Here is a 19,364-nt window from a genome sequence, read left to right as displayed (position 1 = left end):
CCCGAGTGCACATGCGCGATCATGCGTCACCAATGCGCATGCGCAATTGCACATTTAAACTCCCATACGGAGCAGTGGGGAGAGGTCCCGACTGCTCCATATGGGAGCCAAATTAAAAAATTCTGTTGCGGCGGGGCGGCATGCCTCCCCTAAACTTGTGCCGCCCTAGGCCTGGGCCTTTGTGGCCTTTCCACAAATCCGGGCCTGGGAGTGATATCCCCCCACCTCACACCCAGCAACCAATCAGCCGAACAATGGGAAGGGAGCAAGATAGCAGCTCCCAGTAGGTATCAGAATAGCACTCAATAGTAAGAAATCCAAGTCCGGCTTGGGACTCCTCCAGTTACATGGGAGTAGGAGAAACAATAGGTTAGCTGAAAGCAGTTCTAATGTGTAACGCTGGCTGAAAGCTCAGACTCAGGCACACTTTACTGCTGTGCTGCAAGTTGGAGTGATATTCCCCCCCTCCCCCCCAGCAGCCGATCAGCAGAACAATGGGAAGGGAGCAAGATAGCAGCTCCCAGTAGGTATCAGAATAGCACTCAATAGTAAGAAATCCAAGTCCGGCTTGGGACTCCTCCAGTTACATGGGAGTAGGAGAAACAATAGGTTAGCTGAAAGCAGTTCTAATGTGTAGCGCTGGCTGAAAGCTCAGACTCAGGCACAAGGCACTGAGATGGCGCCTACACACCAATATTACAGCTACAAATACATTTGTTGAGTTAATTATCTGCTATGTAAACAGTGTCATTTAGAAATAAAAAGTACCCCATAAAAATCGTGACGGAATCCCTTTAACTCTGGTGCCCAAGGATTTGGCTCGAGTCATCCCCAGTTTGGTTTAGTTTAATCACTGACTGGTTTGCAGTCAAGTGCAAGAGTTGACATGTTAACTCTTCCGGTGTAAACCATAAAAGTGGAAAGAAGTGGTGCCCTAGTTGGGGCATATATGAGAGAGATAACAAATGGTACAGTATGCTGGAAATGTGACCGCACCCATGTCCAAAGAGATGCCTTTGGTAGAAGATTGCTATGCAGTCTGGGTGTTGGGCCTGGATTCCATGAAACCATGGTTATGACACTTCCCAAAGTGCTTCCTGGATAAATGCCATTCTTTACCTACTTGTGTAAATGACACGTTTCAATTTCTATACTACCATTATACTAGACTAGTAAACAACTAGTTTGTGGTAGATGTTGATCATTACTAATGGATCAACTAATTTAGAGAGAGAGGGCCATGTAGATCCAAGGGTGAACTCCAATGTTTACCTCTTAATAAATATGCCCTAAATCAGTGATCCCCAACCAGTAGCTCTGGGGGAACATGTTGCTCACCAACCCCTTGGATGTTGCTCCCAGTGGCCTCAAAGCAGGTGCTTATTTTTGAATTTCTGGTAAGGAGGCAAGTTTTGGTTGCATAATAACCCAGTATAATTCCAAACGGAGCTTTCTATAGGCTGCCAGTCCACATAGGGGCTATTAAGTAGCCAATTATAGCTCTTATTGCAACTCCCAGAAACCTTTTTCATGCTAGTGTTGCTCCCCAACACTTTTTCCATGTAAATGTTGCTCATGGGTATAAAAGGTTGAGGACCCCTGCCCTAAATGATTTTATACAAGAGAACAGAGCGCTTTGATATCCCCCCCCCCAATATCAAACTGTTCCCAAGCTTCTGCTATTTGATAAATAATACCCCCAGATTAGGTTTCATTGTTGCTCCCTGTCATGAAAAAAAAAAAAAAAAAAAGACATAATAGGAACTATGTCAATATGTTTAAACTGATCCGGGAAATAAACAGAATGCCAAGTGTATATATATGCTTCTGGGCGTTGGCATAGGTTTCTCTATAGTGTTTCAGAGTACATCAAATAGGAGGTGGATATTTTCAAGGTTCTGTCAACATGCAACAATAGCTACGTACTCGTAGGGATTAAAAGCAGATGCAATTGCCCTTTAATACATAGGAGTAGGTAACGGTTTGTTTTTAGATGCCAAGTAGCAACAGCACAGTGCAAGTGAAGGGTATGCAAGAAGGTGCTTGTCACACAACGTATGACGTATGAGCCGCTAGCACAATCAGGGAAATACCACACGTGCCACAGGGGTTGTTTCACAGGGGTTTATTACAACCAAACGTAGATAAACAGGGAAAGGGCAATACGCATGGAAGGTCCACAAGTCCCAATCGCATCAATCCTCCTACAGGGAGTCTTCAGGGCAACCCCCCTCTGCACAGTCTCCAGGGAACAAAGGCAGAGTCTCCCAGCCCAACCCCCAATACACAAAGGTGTCCCACCCAGACAGTCACAATTACCTGGGTAGCCTCCCCAGGCAGTTCCAATGGGAATAAACAAAGTTCCTTTTTTGGGTAGTTCCACAGAAAATGCACTACCTTGGTTCCAGGGCAAACAGTCCTTCCACAGGGGTTAGGGTAATCCAGTTGGAGGGAATCTTCCTGCCTGAGCTAGGATGGATCCCAAGGAACCGCAGGGGAGGGTGTCCTGCCGTAGCGAGGTTACACCCAGATCAACAAAAAGCTCCTTCTCCACCCACAACCTCTGGGTTTTCTACCCTGCTGCTGGTACCTCCTCTCTTTTCCACACCCCCTAGGATTGATTGGTTAGGAGGCTGACCCTGCTTCTGCTTAACCCAACCCTAGCAGCTCCAATTGGCAGGGTCCCCTGCAGCATCATTAGGGGAGGGGTTTAACCTAGGAGGGACATGCCCAGCTCCTCTGGAGGGGACTTCTGGGAGCTTCTTTGTTTAAAACCCTTTCGGCGGGAAAACAGAACAATGGGCTGCCACCATCTTGGCTAGATCATGCACTGGCTGAACATGGGGCCAGTATAAAGGTTTTTTGGTCACAGTGCTCATGTATGATGCTTCTTCTATCGTTGTAGAGCCATAATGGTATTATATATGACTAGCCATGGGCTAAGAGGGGGAACCCATATGATGCCTTCTTCTATACCAGTGATCCCCAAACAGGGGCTTGCGAGCAACATGTTTGATGTTGCTCCCCCTGCCCTCAGTAGGTGCACTTTTACTCCAAGCAAAGCCTTCTGTAGGCCAGCAGTCCATATGTGACTACCAAATAGCCTATCGCAGCCCTTATTTATGTAGCACACCCGTGAGTGTTGGCTAGAAGTATCTTTGAGCGTGTGTGCTAATTGAGCAAATCCCAGGACCTTGCTGCCCCTTGGGTGAGTGCTTACCAGGTTGTTGTTGATCCGCCTGGAGAGGAATTGACCAGGAGACAGGAGGTTGCGGCTTAACCAAATGAACTTCTTTATTTAATCCAAACAGTATTCAGTAATAAGATATGCAGGTTCAGGTATCTCTCCCCTTTATCCAAACCAGGAGATTCTCTTACTCCAGATAATATGCTGTGACCTGATCTAGCCACTGAATGTACCTGAACTATGGCCAGTAATGTCGGGAGGTAATAACCTCACTGATCTCCTCGGAGGGGCTTCAGACTGCCCAACTAAATACACTATCTACCCTTACTATTAAATGTCTAACTCATTTATCTAACTGGATCCTGTAGCTAGCCTCTGAAAGAGGTGAAATCCCAGGAGGAAAGACCTCAAAGTTTGCGAGTCATCCTCTTTCATATTGCAGAACACTACCACCTAGTGGTTACTGCTGGATTACAGAGGAAACCCTCCTTTAACCTGGAAAGAATAATTATAGTACACACACACAGTTAGGACCACCCTTAGGTGTCCCTATCCCACAAGGCCACCCACTGGTTTGCCAAATCTTGGGTTCCCTACTCCCCACTTGAGTTCTTCAAAGAACTTTTTTCATGATTTTGTTGCTCACCAACTCGTTTTACATCCGAGTGTGGATCACAAGTAAAAAAGGCTGGGGACCCCTGTTCTACAGTGACCCCACCGAAGAAGTTAGCAAAGAACTTTTTTCATGATTTTGTTGCTCACCAACTCGTTTTACATCCGAGTGTGGATCACAAGTAAAAAAGGCTGGGGACCCCTGTTCTACACTGACCCCACCGAAGAAGTTAGCAGCAGGGATACCTACCACTGTACCAAAGCCAGTCCCCTAATGAACATATGATGGACTTGTTTCATAACCTGCGGTGTCGGACTGGCGCACCAGGATACCAGTGGGCCCTCCTGCTCACCCAACCATTTGACTTGTATGCCTATACCATGGTCATTACTCAATTCTAGATGAGAAGAAATGGAGGAAAGGATAGATAATAGTATGTAAAAAAAGTAATTAAGAGACTAAAGAAGCAGATAAATGAATCCTTGAGGCAAAACAATCCTTTCGGTTTAGTTAATGTTCAAATGATTTTTATGGAGAGATCCCTTATCTGGAAAACCCTGGGTCCCGAGCATTCTAGATAACAGGTCCTATACCTGTACTGTTTTATTTGTAAGCTTATACTGGCTGCACATATGATGGCATATCTGAATGGCCTGTGGCACGTGTATGGGGTCATAAACCAAACAAGAACAAGGTGGCGGTCTGGTCTACTGTAACTGTCAAAATGGGGGCACCTGCAGGCGTGCAGTGTGGCAAAACTGGTTAACTTATGTTAACCAGGGAACATAGGTTTGCCTTACAGATCTATTAATATACAGTAAGGGTTTTGTTCAGCAACCATTGGCCTTAGGATGGCCAATAAATGAGGGATATAGTGGCATATTTTTGCCTTGTCACACCACCATTGTGACCCTCATGGTCCCCTTTGGAGGATGTTAAAAAAAAATGCATTCAGCCCATCATAAAATCCAGCCTGAGTATTTCCCTTATGGCCGGTGGTGGCAAATGCCCAAGAATGGTCATTGATGCTTGGGATAGAAGCACTTGTATATTTTAAAAATTATTAATCCACCCATCAAATATAAAATTTGTTCTATGGTTTCATCCCAAAGACTTTCTGTTTCAGAACATTTGCGTGTCAATATTTGCTATTTCTCATCTGTTTATTCAGTTCAGCTACTCACTGCCAAAAAACGAGGTAGTTATGAAGGAAAACAATGACATTAATAAACTTCCGCATCATTATGGTCACCATAGAACAGGGATCCCCAACCTTTCTTACTCATGAGCCACAGTCAAATGTAAAAAGACTTGGAGAGAAACACAAGCACCATAAAAGTTCATGGAGGAGCCAAATAAGGGCTGTGATTGGCTATTAGGCAGCCTCTATGCACCCTATCAGCTTACAGGGGCTTTATTTGGTAGGAAATCTTGTTTTTATTCAAACAAAACTTGCCCCCAGGTCAGGAATTTAAAAATAACTCCCTGGTTTGGGGCCACTGAAAGCAACATCCAAGGGGTTGGGGAGCAACATGTTACCCCTAAGCCACTGGTTGGGGATCACTGCCATAGAACATTCACAAGTGTATTTGCAAATAGAACACACTAGGTCTCTTTACCTTAGTAAAGTCATAGGGCTAGATTTACTAATCCACAAATTCGAATCCCAAATGGGAAAAATCCGGATTAGAAACGAAAATTTCTGAAGATCGCAAATATCCCGAAAATGCTTACGAAAATTTTTTATTAGTCACGATACTATCGTATTGGCGATCCAAAAGTCACGAAATTTTCGTACCGAACCATTGTAAACAGTGGTAAAACCCGTCCGATCTTTTCGCGCAAGCATCCGAAAAAGTCGTACGGCATACGAAAAAGTCGTGTGGACGCCCGAAACATTTGCCGAAAATACACTCGGAGCATTCAAATGAACGCTCCGAGCACTCGTGCTTTTGTAAATGTGCCGCATATTGTTATTAAAAAGAAAAATGTTATCTTTGTACCTCCATAGAGAATGTATGATGTACATGTGTCTATAGATGTATGGAGGTGGATGGGACATCAATGTGAACATAGTCCCCTGTAGCGCTACTGATATAGTGTATTTTGGCTAAAATCCAGCTAGAAAAGGTTTAAATGCTCTGGTAGGGTGTGTTGGGTAGCTCCACCTGACTTACTGTAGGAGTAATGAAGTCTGGTTTGGTACCATCAAGCCCGGTGCAAAAACAGCATTGTACGTGTCAGACAATAGATGTCAAAGCTCCAATCATGCTAATACAATCAACACCTCACCTTCAGGAGATCCCTGGTATGGTAAACAGATTATGCCAATTGGAGCAACATTCCAGCATATTTATTCAAGGAAGATCTTGTGACTTGGAGAAACCAGTTGGCTGACTGGCAAAGCGTATTCAAGAAAAACACAGCAAGTCCAGTTGATGTGACTTATTACTACAGATGTACCTTGACCTGGATGAATGAGAATCTTCACAAACTTAAAGATTTGAACAACTATTAACCATGAAATAAACCCAATAGGGCTGTTCTGCCCCCAATAAGGGGTAATTATATCTTAGTTGGGATCAAGTACAGGTACTGTTTTATTATTACAGAGAAAAGGGAATCATTTAACCATTAAATAAACCCAATAGGGCTGTTCTGCCCCCAATAAGGGGTAATTATATCTTAGTTGGGATCAAGTACAGGTACTGTTTTATTATTACAGAGAAAAGGGAATCATTTAACCATTAAATAAACCCACTAGGGCTGTTCTGCCCCCAATAAGGGGTAATTATATCTTAGTTGGGATCAAGTACAGGTACTGTTTTATTATTACAGAGAAAAGGGAATCATTTAACCATGAAATAAACCCAATAGGGCTGTTCTGCCCCCAATAAGGGGTAATTATATCTTAGTTGGGATCAAGTACAGGTAATGTTTTATTATTACAGAGAAAAGGGAATCATTTAACCCTTAAATAAACCCAATAGGGCTGTTCTGCCCCCAATAAGGGGTAATTATATCTTAGTTGGGATCAAGTACAGGTACTGTTTTATTATTACAGAGAAAAGGGAATCATTTAACCATGAAATAAACCCAATAGGGCTGTTCTGCCCCCAATAAGGGGTAATTATATCTTAGTTGGGATCAAGTACAGGTACTGTTTTATTATTACAGAGAAAAGGGAATCATTTAACCATGAAATAAACCCAATAGGGCTGTTCTGCCCCAATAAGGGGTAATTATATCTTAGTTGGGATCAAGTACAGGTACTGTTTTATTATTACAGAGAAAAGGGAATCATTTAACCATTAAATAAACCCAATAGGGCTGTTCTGCCCCCAATAAGGGGTAATTATATCTTAGTTGGGATCAAGTACAGGTACTGTTTTATTATTACAGGGAAAAGGGAATCATTTAACCATTAAATAAACCCAATAGGGCTGTTCTGCCCCCAATAAGGGGTAATTATATCTTAGTTGGGATCAAGTACAGGTACTGTTTTATTTCTACAGAGAAAAAGGAAATCAGTTTTACTGAATTCTGAATTATTTGATTAAAATGGAGTCTATGGGAGACGGGCTTCCCGTAATTCGGAGCTTTCTGGATAACGGGTTTCTGGATAAGGGGTCCGATACCTGTATATATATTTACCCTAAAAGACTCACCGGTATCTCAACATGGATACATACTGTATGCTGAACAGGTCATGAAAATGGCGAGATTCACCATAAATCTAGAACAGTGATCCCCAACCAGTGCCTCAGGGGCAACATGTTGCTCACCAACCCCTCCGATTTTGCTCCCAGTGGCCACAAGTTTTGGAAGCCCAGAGACACAGAGCCTCCTGCAGGCAAGCAGACCACATGGGGCTACCAAATAGCCAATCACAGTCCATATTTGCCATTCCCAAAGAACTTTTTTCATGCTTGCGTGGCTCCCCAACACTTTTTACATCTGAGTGTGGCTTATAAGTAATTCAAAGGTTGGGGGGATCAGACAAGGCATAGAAATAATAATTCAAATATCATAACTGTCAAATTATAAAAAAAAAACCAAAAAGTTATTTGGTGCCATAATGGGGGTTTAGATTTCTCTCATTCACTACTACTTTACTGTCTCCCCAAAATGCCTTTGGAGATGACACGTGGCTCATTTAATGGTGAGCCTATATAATGTGTATCTTGCTAAAGGTCCTATTTGAAATTTGATTCTCTGGCAGAAGCATTCATATAGCAACCCAGAGAATTCTGGAAGCAAATCAGTCATTTAAAATGGGTAGCTGAACTTTTAATATGTTATAGAATGTCAAATTCCAGGCACCTCTGTGATTGGTCTTTACTATTTATTTATTTTTTATAGTTTTTGAGTTATTTCCTCTTCTAAATCCTTCCAGGGTCACTGACCCTGGCAGCCAAAAACTATTGCTCTGTAAGCTTAGCATTGTATCACTATAGAGGAAAACTCTTCCTATTCAGGCCTCCTCCTATTCATATTCCAGTCTCTCATTCAAACCACTGCCTGGCTGCTAAGGTAAAGAAGACCCTAGCAACCAGATAGCTGCTGAAATTCCAAACTGGAGAGCTGCTGAACCAAAAGCTAAATTGGGCATGGTCGCGTGAGCAATTCGCTCATCACTATTTGTTAAACAAAATTTAGGGTTAACGGACTATGGCAACAAGGAGGGAACTACCATACAGCAAACCAATGGCTCAGACCCAGGGTTGGACTGGAGGGTGAAGGACCCACTGGGGCTCCTGCCTCAGGGGCCCTGCAGGTGCCCATGCCACCCCCCAGGGGTCCCCCTCACCCCCACCCAACGTCCACCCCCGAGCGCGTAAATTTAACGCGTCAGGGGAGGAACAGTCGGGCAGGGGAGCGCTGGCAAAGGTCGGGTCTGGGCCACTGCTCAGGCCCCTCTATAGTCACAGGGTTATGCCACTGCGCCCCTCCCTTTATTCATAATAAAATGTACAATGTAATTGAAGATGAGGATTAAGTGGTTTAATTATGGTTTTCAGCACACGCGGCTCATTACAAACACACACAAAACAATAAACGTAATTTTAAGCAAACGTCCTGTAACCCTTTCTTGGCACAATAACTGAATTTGGCCTGTATATAGACTTAGAAACAGGAGATTTCTTTGTTCTCTTTGAAATATTGATACTGGGAACTGGGATTTAGCACAGTGCCGCCACCTAGTGGACACAGAGGAACACACCTCAAGGGGATTTCCACTAGGAATAATCACACACAGTTTTGCAGCAATATCAAACTTTATATAACTGTTGAAAATGGAAGTAAAACAAATTTATGGATAACGGATTATCCTGCTCTGAGGAACCTGCGCAGTCTATCCACTGCTGGCACAGTCAGTTTCTATAGGTGCCCAGTCCCAACTTGGATCCGGATTGACCACAACCCTTTTTGTCAGTTCAGTCCTTTCCCCAAGAGCTCTTAATTCCCCCAGGTAGTGCTACCTGCCCCAGAGTACCTTCCCCTTTGAAAAGGTGGCTGCTCCCACGTAGCAGGCACATGAGCAATACCTGTTCACACCAAAGAACACACACAGAGATTCCACAGAGGAGTTTGTACTCCCTGGCAGCCCAGCAGACTCTTATCCTTTCAATCTGAATGCACAACACTTTGTACTGGCTGCTCACCCTGGATCTCTCTTTCAACACTGGCAAACAACAGGGGCTCCCTTTACAAACTGCTGGCCCCTAGAGTTTTGGCTCCAAACCCTTAAGCACACATCTCCCAGACATGCACTGGGGCATCCAGCCAATCGGGTCCCTCCCCAGTCTGTAGCTAGGCTGGATGATGTCACAGACTGAGAAACAGGGGACAGGGTTCTCTGAACCCCTACAGTCCAATATACTTAATTGAAACCGATGACTTTAAAGTTACTGAAATTTGAATTTAGCGCCTGTGCAAGTGAATATATTTACAATAAAAAATAATTTTTAGTTGCAGGTTTATGATCATAAAATTTCCAATCCACCATACCCAAGGCAATGTAAACCCCACATGGTGGTCCCCATGATCCCCCCCTATTGTAAGCAGCAGTCCTGCCCTGCTTTATGGCTGAGATTCTAGCTATCTGTATAACAGAGCATTCTGTCACAGTGGCACAGATCCTATCTGATCCCCCCCATTGTAAGCAGCAGTCCTGCCCTGCTTTATGGCTGAGATTCTAGCTATCTGTATAACAGAGCATTCTGTCACAGTGGCACAGATCCTATCTGATCCCCCCCCATTGTAAGCAGCAGTCCTGCCCTGCTTTATGGCTGAGATTCTAGCTATCTGTATAACAGAGCATTCTGTCACAGTGGCACAGATCCTATCTGATCCCCCCCCATTGTAAGCAGCAGTCCTGCCCTGCTTTATGGCTGAGATTCTAGCTATCTGTATAACAGGATCTGTGCCACTGTGACAGAATGCTCTGTTATACAGATAGCTAGAACCTCAGCCATAAAGCAGGGCAGGACTGCTGCTTACAATGGGGGGATCAGATAGGATCTGTGCCACTGTGACAGAATGCTCTGTTATACAGATAGCTAGAATCTCAGCCATAAAGCAGGGCAGGACTGCTGCTTACAATGGGGGGATCAGATAGGATCTGTGCCACTGTGACAGAATGCTCTGTTATACAGATAGCTAGAATCTCAGCCATAAAGCAGGGCAGGACTGCTGCTTACAATGGGGGATCAGATAGGATCTGTGCCACTGTGACAGAATGCTCTGTTATACATGTAGCCCACTTTAAGATTAGAGGTGGCACTACCTGCTGATATATCACTGTACTTGGCGCTTTCAGGGATCCTGAGCCCCGCTTACTTTGGGGAACAGCTATGTTTATACGTTGGCGTGCCTCCACCCAGGATAGGGATAGAATGAACTATAACTCCCCTCCTGAGAACTTGATACTGTACTGCAGTATGGGGACTCCCAGCCCTCCTGGTACCTTGCCCCCTCCCTGGGGTAGTTGCTTACCCGGCAGTGTGGATCCTCCGTGTATGCAGAGACAGGACACTGGATGGATGTTTAACCAGTGGAACTTATTTATTGTCACAGATGTATCAGACAGGCAGGTTACACACAGGAGCAATGAGACAGTCAGGGTATACTCCCTCTTCCTTAAGAGACCCTCTCTCCACGAGATATTAGCAGTACTACACGCCAGATGATTCCCTTTAGGGGTTCCCTCCGGTACTTCTCGCCAGAAGCCCCTCTCTAGGGCACTTCCCGGTACTTCTCACCAAGCGGACACCCCCTCAGCAGACCTCACCCCGGTACTTCCACTTAGATACCCCTGGATTAGGCAAATCTCCTACACTTAGCACTTTACTCCCTGACTCCAGCTATGAGTGCTGGTGGATCTTAATCCAGTAAATCCTCCTGTAGGGGCCACGCTGCCCAACTAGATAACCTGCCTACCACTCCTAGAGCGGTCTATAACAATCACTTACTGTCTAACTCGGACCTGTTGTTAACCTCTTCTCCAAGAGGGGTCCCAGGCTGAAAGACCTGCAGGCACATGGCTGTACAGCCTTATATACTGTGTGCACCTTGTGGCCTAACTATTGAACTGCAGGGAAGCTAACTCCCTGTTAACCCTTATAGTGCCAACCACCCAAGGTGTCCCACTACTAAAGTACTACCCTCCCTTGGGGTCTATCCTGGGGCAACCATCCTAGGGGACCCAAATTTTGGGGAACCCTACATTCTTCCCCCACAAGAAAAATGTCACCTCCCGGCTGACATACCTTTTACCAAACCATATACATTTTACCCACACATTACTTATACCAAAATCACTTCTTCACAGTTCCTCGCGGTGTCTGCGCAGAAACCTGTATTACCTGGGAAGGAAACAGTAAACACAATTTTACCTTTCCCACCACCCCCAAAGTCTTGGTATAAGTCCCAGAGAGTCTTTTCCCTGTAAGAAATTTCACACATAAACTCAGAAATGCACAGGACAATTATTTCTCAAAGAACAAAAGAATTTTTATTGAACTGCTCCTTTACTACTCCCTCCTCCTCCTTGAGGGAGTCCTTACCCCCGGGTGATCAGCACCTCCACCAACGGGTGGGGATGCTTAACTCAATTGGCAGCTCCAGCCGGCAGCTGCTGTGCCCTCCTTGGGCCATAACTTTGGGGCTTTTTCCCCCTTCAACTGAAGACAGCTCCTCCTGGTGGAAGAAATGGCAGGCAGTCCAGGCCTCCACTTTTTAAACAGACAAGATAACTTTGCTTAGGCATCCCCCTCACACGAGGTAGGTGAACCTGCTCTTTACATCCGCATATGAGGTGTAGTAGCGGGGGTGAGGTTTCTCCACCTTCCCACCATCAGGCATAGTGTGTTCCACACTAAAGAAACGTGGCTTGGGGTTTCTCTTTCCACAACTCTGGACAGCATGCTTAAGCACGGTGCGGCCCCACCACCACTCCTTCTCCCTGGAGCGCACGTGTTTCCAAGCCTGTAATCTTTTGGCCCGGTCAGGGGAGTGCAAGATGTTAAGTGGCATTTTTTCCTTCCTCTGTATCTCCTCTACCACCCATTCTTCCATCATATGCTCAATTTTATCGTACACCCAGAGGGGTGCATATGGAAGAAAATACCCCCACATCATATGAACCTTATAGTTCAGTACCCTCTGTATTCTGGATACAGAACGGAAAACTGCAGGGTCTGCCTGGCCAGGCAGTACCCAGAAGTACTTCTCCTCTTCTGGGCTCACTTTGGGAGGGGCCACAAAACTGTGGGGAGATCTTAGTACTGCTACCATGCCCCCTTCAGCCTCCTCTGCTGAATCCTCGGCCCCAGTGGTGTATTCACTCTGGGAGCATGCCCTTTCCGGACCGTAGGGTGGGGGTGCTTGGGCAGTTGGACCCTCCCTCAATGCTTGCAAATAGGAAGGGGGAGCCAGAACCTCATCCAGCCCTGACTCGGATGGCACTGGTGATGGGGGCCCCATTGCTGCAGCCCAGGCCTGATCCCTTTCCCCCTGGTAAGTGCCCCTCTTGGGTCCTCCCCTGCGTCTGCGGGATCTGGGTAGATTAGCTCGGTTAGCATCCCCCTCTATGGGTGGGTCAGGGGCAGGCCGTGTATTACTTTGGGCCCCCTTTTCACTCACCTCTTCGGCCGCAGCTTCCACCGCCGTTGAAGTACAAGAGGCGGTATAGGCGGGAGCGCAGGCCCCATCCGGATCGACCTCCCTTCCTGTAGGATCCCCCTCCTGAGTTGGAATGGCAGGCACTTCATCTCCCTCCTCCAGCTCTTCCTCCTCACTGAGGGTAAGGCCCTCGCAGGCCTCGGTGATGTCCTCCACCTCGAGTACTTGCGCCCCACGGGGGCCCACTCCGAGTGGCCCGCACCAGTAGGGTCGGTCGCAGGTGGGGCAGTTTGACTCCGGATGTTTTAAGGATCCAAATGACTCGGTTTCACACCCGCCACATAGCGGTACCATCCAATGCAGTGAGTCATTCACTCGCATCTCCGCGAAGTTGCCCGACCAGATGAATCTGCGGCCGGTGTCCTCCATCCGCACGGCTCCCCGTCCGGACATCCTGGCAGGAGGTGGGAGTCCCTGCCCAGGTGGTAGCTGTTTACTTAGATGAGGCATTCAAAACTTTTCTCAGTGATGCGCAGCAGCTCCTCTCTCTTGCTCAGCTCACTGCAGTCTGATGCTTCTCAAAATGGCCGCGGTGACGTCACCGGCCAAGTCGCGCCCACTCACTTTGGCGCACTTTTTCAGCCACACGGTTGGCTGGTAGCTCTAAGGGGCGGCTCCAACAATCAGGAGGGTCCTGTCTCCTCCTCCTCACGGGGCCTCCCACGTTATCTCCCGGGTCTGTTTGGCGCCACTAGCCTGCAATCTGATTGGCCCAGAGCTACTCCTCTGCTCTTTTGGCGCCAATTTTTCCTCTCTGGATACAGATTCAGGGTGCCCAAAATTTAACCCATACGGAGGTCAGGCTTCCAAATTCACACTAGGCCCAAATGCTGTTATGGCCCTTCTGCACTGTACTTGCTGTTCTTTTGCTGCTGTTTCGGGATCTCAGCAGTGCCTCCAAATGTAGCCCACTTTAAGATTAGAGGTGGCACTACCTGCTGATATATCACTGTACTTGGCGCTTTCAGGGATCCTGAGCCCCGCTTACTTTGGGGAACAGCTATGTTTATACGTTGGCGTGCCTCCACCCAGGATAGGGATAGAATGAACTATAACTCCCCTCCTGAGAACTTGATACTGTACTGCAGTGTGGGGACTCCCAGCACTCCTGGTACCTTGCCCCCTCCCTGGGGTAGTTGCTTACCCGGCAGTGTGGATCCTCCGTGTAGGCAGGTTACACACAGGAGCAATGAGACAGTCAGGGTATACTCCCTCTTCCTTAAGAGACCCTCTCTCCACGGGATATTAGCAGTACTACTCGCCAGATAATTCCCTTTAGGGGTTCCCTCCGGTACATCTCGCCAGAAGCCCCTCTCTAGGGCACTTCCCGGTACTACACGCCAAGCGGACACCCCCTCAGCAGACCTCACCCCGGTACTTCCACTTAGATACCCCTGGATTAGGCAAATCTCCTACACTTAGCACTTTACTCCCTGACTCCAGCTATGAGTGCTGGTGGATCTTAATCCAGTAAATCCTCCTGTAGGGGCCAAGCTGCCCAACTAGATAACCTACCTACCACTCATAGAGCGGTCTATAACAATCACTTACTGTCTAACTCTGACCTGTTGTTAACCTCTTATCCAAGAGGGGTCCCAGGCTGAAAGACCTGCAGGCACATGGCTGCACAGCCTTATATACTATGTACACCCTGTGGCCTAACTATTGAACTGCAGGGAAGCTAACTCCCTGTTAACCCTTATAGTGCCAACCACCCAAGGTGTCCCACTACTAAAGTACTACCCTCCCTTGGGGTCTATCCTGGGGCAACCATCCTAGGGGACCCAAATTTTGGGGAACCCTACATACAGATAGCTAGAATCTCAGCCATAAAGTTGCGTGCAGGACTGCTGCTTGTAAAGAAATTACAATTTAACTATTGTTTAATATTTTTTTCCAAAACATCCCTGTCCTACTAAGTACACACTCTTTATAGGCACACACCTCTCCCACACTTATTTTGCAATACACACTCTTAGTAGTGTACAATTGTCATCTGAATTACCCATATAACTCTTACTAGCTTCTTTCGATTGCAGTAAACAAAGTTATGCCTAATTAACCTCTGGGTCAGTGTTATTCTCTCCATTTTAAAATGTATGAATTTGAATTGCATTAGTGGGTAATAAATCATAAAACGAGCGGTGCTCTTGTTTTGGGGGAGGAACACTGAACTTTTTTGACATAAGCTCATGTCAAAACGGGGGTATATTTCCCCTTTAAGCGAGTCCCTCTGGCTCACACAACCAATGGCACACATACATGATGGGCTACATCAGACAACAAATGGATGGATGCGTCTCTGTGACTCCCATACTGCTTCCTGCATTATTTCCTGTCAGGTGATCAGTGAGTCCCACACAATTATAAAACAGTACCTGTACTTGATCCCAACTAAGATATAATTACCCCTTATTGGGGGCAGAACAGCCCTATTGGGTTTATTTAATGGTTAAATGATTCCATTTTCTCTGCAATAATAAAACAGTACCTGTACTTGATCCCAACTAAGATATAATTACCCCTTATTGGGGCAGAACAGCCCTATTGGGTTTATTTAATGGTTAAATGATTCCCTTTTCTCTGTAATAATAAAACAGTACCTGTACTTGATCCCAACTAAGATATAATTACCCCTTATTGGGGCAGAACAGCCCTATTGGGTTTATTTAATGGTTAAAAGATTCCCTTTTCTCTGTAATAATAAAACAGTACCTGTACTTGATCCCAACTAAGATATAATTACCCCTTATTGGGGCAGAACAGCCCTATTGGGTTTATTTAATGGTTACATGATTCCCTTTTCTCTGTAATAATAAAACAGTACCTGTACTTGATCCCAACTAAGATATAATTACCCCTTATTGGGGCAGAACAGCCCTATTGGGTTTATTTAATGGTTACATGATTCCCTTTTCTCTGTAATAATAAAACAGTACCTGTACTTGATCCCAACTAAGATATAATTACCCCTTATTGGGGCAGAACAGCCCTATTGGGTTTATTTCATGGTTAAATGATTCCCTTTTCTCTGTAATAATAAAACAGTACCTGTACTTGATCCCAACTAAGATATAATTACCCCTTATTGGGGGTACAACAGCCCTATTGGGTTTATTTCATGGTTAAATGATTCCCTTTTCTCTGTAATAATAAAACAGTACCTGTACTTGATCCCAACTAAGATATAATTACCCCTTATTGGGGGTAGAACAGCCCTATTGGGTTTATTTCATGGTTAAATGATTCCCTTTTCTCTGTAATAATAAAACAGTACCTGTACTTGATCCCAACTAAGATATAATTACCCCTTATTGGGGCAGAACAGCCCTATTGGGTTTATTTAATGGTTAAATGATTCCCTTTTCTCTGTAATAATAAAACAGTACCTGTACTTGATCCCAACTAAGATATAATTACCCCTTATTGGGGGCAGAACAGCCCTATTGGGTTTATTTAATGGTTAAATGATTCCCTTTTCTCTGTAATAATAAAACAGTACCTGTACTTGATCCCAACTAAGATATAATTACCCCTTATTGGGGGCAGAACAGCCCTATTGGGTTTATTTCATGGTTAAATGATTCCCTTTTCTCTGTAATAATAAAACAGTACCTGTACTTGATCCCAACTAAGATATAATTACCCCTTATTGGGGGCAGAACAGCCCTATTGGGTTTATTTAATGGTTAAATGATTCCCTTTTCTCTGTAATAATAAAACAGTACCTGTACTTGATCCCAACTAAGATATAATTACCCCTTATTGGGGGCAAAACAAGTCTATTGGGTTTATTCAATATTTAAATACTTTTTAGCAGACAAATTATGGAGATCCAAATTACGGAGAGATCCCTTATCCTGTTCTGGATAACAGGTCCCATACCTGTTTTGCACTTTGCACATTGCTTTTTGGTGCATTTAAATTGCCACAGGTCTTGGTGCTCCATTTGTGAGTTGAGAGACCAAGCCCCCCCCCCATAAATATAACATTGATTGCATTTCATATAAATGTTAATAACAATTACCTTATGGGTAATAAGAATGTCATTTTAAACAAGTGCCCACTATAGAAATAGTCCCGGCAGGCACAACATTTTGGCCGGCCCCCACCTCCCTTCCTCAGGGTCAGTGACCCAAACAGCCGAGGGAGCATTTGCTGTAGGCCAGGAAGCGGTAGGGGAGGAAGGAAACATTTTCAAAAAATACAAAATGAAGTACTGAAACCATAAGTATAATTATACCGTACTTACAGTAATGACCCCAGAGGATCATGGGTTCCTGTGCCACAGTTTTGCCCCCAAAACTCAATGAAAGCACAATTAATAATATTTTCCTCAATAATATTGGACCTCTGTGTACTTGAAATGGCAGAACCTATTTTGAATCCCTGAGTCTGGGCCTGGATGTTATATAATCAGGGTTGGACTGGGGGGTGCAGGGCCCTCTGGGGCTGTTGTAAAAGTACCTTCAGCACGTCAGGGAAGGGAGACCGGTGACTCAAGGGAGTGCCCTGTGGGAATCAGGTCTGGGCCCACCTGGTTTTTTCCCGGTGCCCTGGCAGCCCAGTCTGACCCCTTGATCTGCAAATCTGACACGGTAGTGCAGGGTGACAAAGGTACCTAAATCACATTATTATAGTTATAAAAGTTAGTTCCGGACCTCATCTGCATTTTTATGAAGTGAAATGAGCCTTCTCTTTCTCAGGTAGAATGCGGTCCCATCCCTCTCGTTCCACAGATACTCCGGAGAGAGGATCTTAGTAGGCTTTTTGTAATATAGAAAGTAATTGTTCAAGTAACTCTCATCGTGCCAGATCGCTTCAATGTTATTTGCTTTGTCGGTGAGCATAGCATGATGGCAGTGGTTGGTCAGCTTGTAGACCTCTTCTACTTTTCCTCCAAAATAACCCCCCGCATAATAAAAGTCTCCTTCATCTTCAGGGATGTAGGCTTGAGACTCCGGCCTTCGTTCAAATGTAAATTTGTCCCTCCCTTTAACAAAGAACGCCGGGTGTAAAGTCCCAAACACATCACTGAGGATCTCTACGCCAACGTGGTCTTGGAATCTCATGTCCACATCCACGCACACCAAGTAGTCCACCTCGGAGGCAAAACGCTGCTTAGTGAAGTCGCGAATCATCTGCATGCGTCTCATGGTGACGTCCTGCCACCGCTCGTAACTGGGGACCTCAAGGAAGATAAGTTGCTTTCTCGGGCCAACCGTCATGTTAAAATTAGTTACGTTGCTGACTAGATCAGTGAAGATGTAGTAGTTGACAGGGTATCCCACCATGAAGAACTTCTCGGCCGTTTCAATGAACGTTTTGAGAAACCTTATGTATCTGTGAAACAAAGAAAGGTTTGTTATTAGATGGGGTGGAACTAAGCATCAGGTACAGGGATACAAGTTATAGGTTATTAGTGGCTTTTTTTTGTATTATATAGTGAATAAAGTACCCACTATTGTAATATATAGGGATATTATAAGTCCCCGAGGAGTTCCTTATAATATATAGTGAATAAAGTACCCCCTATTGTAACATATAGGGATATTATAAGTCCCCGAGGAGTTCCTTATAATATATAGTGAATAAAGTACCCCCTATTGTAACATATAGGGATATTATAAGCCCCCGAGGAGTTCCTTATAATATAAAGTGAATAAAGTACCCCCTATTGTAATATATAGGGATATTATAAGCCCCCGAGGAGTTCCTTATAATATATAGTGAATAAAGTACCCCCTATTGTAATATATAGGGATATTATAAGTCCCCGAGGAGTTCCTTATAATATATAGTGAATAAAGTACCCCCTATTGTAACATATAGGGATATTATAAGCCCCCGAGGAGTTCCTTATAATATATAGTGAATAAAGTACCCCCTATTGTAATATATAGGGATATTATAAGTCCCCGAGGAGTTCCTTATAATATAAAGTGAATAAAGTACCCCCTATTGTAATATATAGGGATATTATAAGCCCCCGAGGAGTTCCTTATAATATATAGTGAATAAAGTACCCCCTATTGTAATATATAGGGATATTATAAGTCCCCGAGGAGTTCCTTATAATATATAGTGAATAAAGTACCCCCTATTGTAATATATAGGGATATTATAAGTCCCCGAGGAGTTCCTTATAATATATAGTGAATAAAGTACCCCCTATTGTAATATATAGGGATATTATAAGCCCCCGAGGAGTTCCTTATAATATATAGTGAATAAAGTACCCCTATTGTAACATATAGGGATATTATAAGTCCCCGAGGAGTTCCTTATAATATATAGTGAATAAAGTATCCCCTATTGTAACATATAGGGATATTATAAGCCCCCGAGGAGTTCCTTATAATATATAGTGAATAAAGT

The 19,364-nt window shown here is 44.7% G+C and overlaps 1 protein-coding gene across 5 annotated transcripts in view; it reads right to left on the bottom strand.

Annotated features, from left to right (window-relative positions):
* Window positions 1-16,993: 16,993 nt before the first annotated feature.
* Window positions 16,994-19,364, bottom strand: part of LOC101734865 (histo-blood group ABO system transferase) — a 43,905-nt gene continuing 41,534 nt past the window's right edge. For all 5 annotated transcript variants that reach the window (XM_031891554.1, XM_031891557.1, XM_031891556.1 and 2 more), the window contains one exon: window positions 16,994-18,329. In XM_031891554.1, coding sequence (XP_031747414.1) covers window positions 17,636-18,329 — 694 coding nt within the window. In that variant the 3' untranslated portion in view covers window positions 16,994-17,635. The remainder of the gene's footprint in view (window positions 18,330-19,364) is intronic.

Source organism: Xenopus tropicalis, chromosome 8 (assembly GCF_000004195.4).
Source record: "Xenopus tropicalis strain Nigerian chromosome 8, UCB_Xtro_10.0, whole genome shotgun sequence".
Taxonomy (NCBI): domain Eukaryota; kingdom Metazoa; phylum Chordata; class Amphibia; order Anura; family Pipidae; genus Xenopus; species Xenopus tropicalis.
The sequence above is the reverse complement of the archived record's forward strand: the minus strand, read 5'-3'. Positions and strand labels throughout refer to the sequence as shown.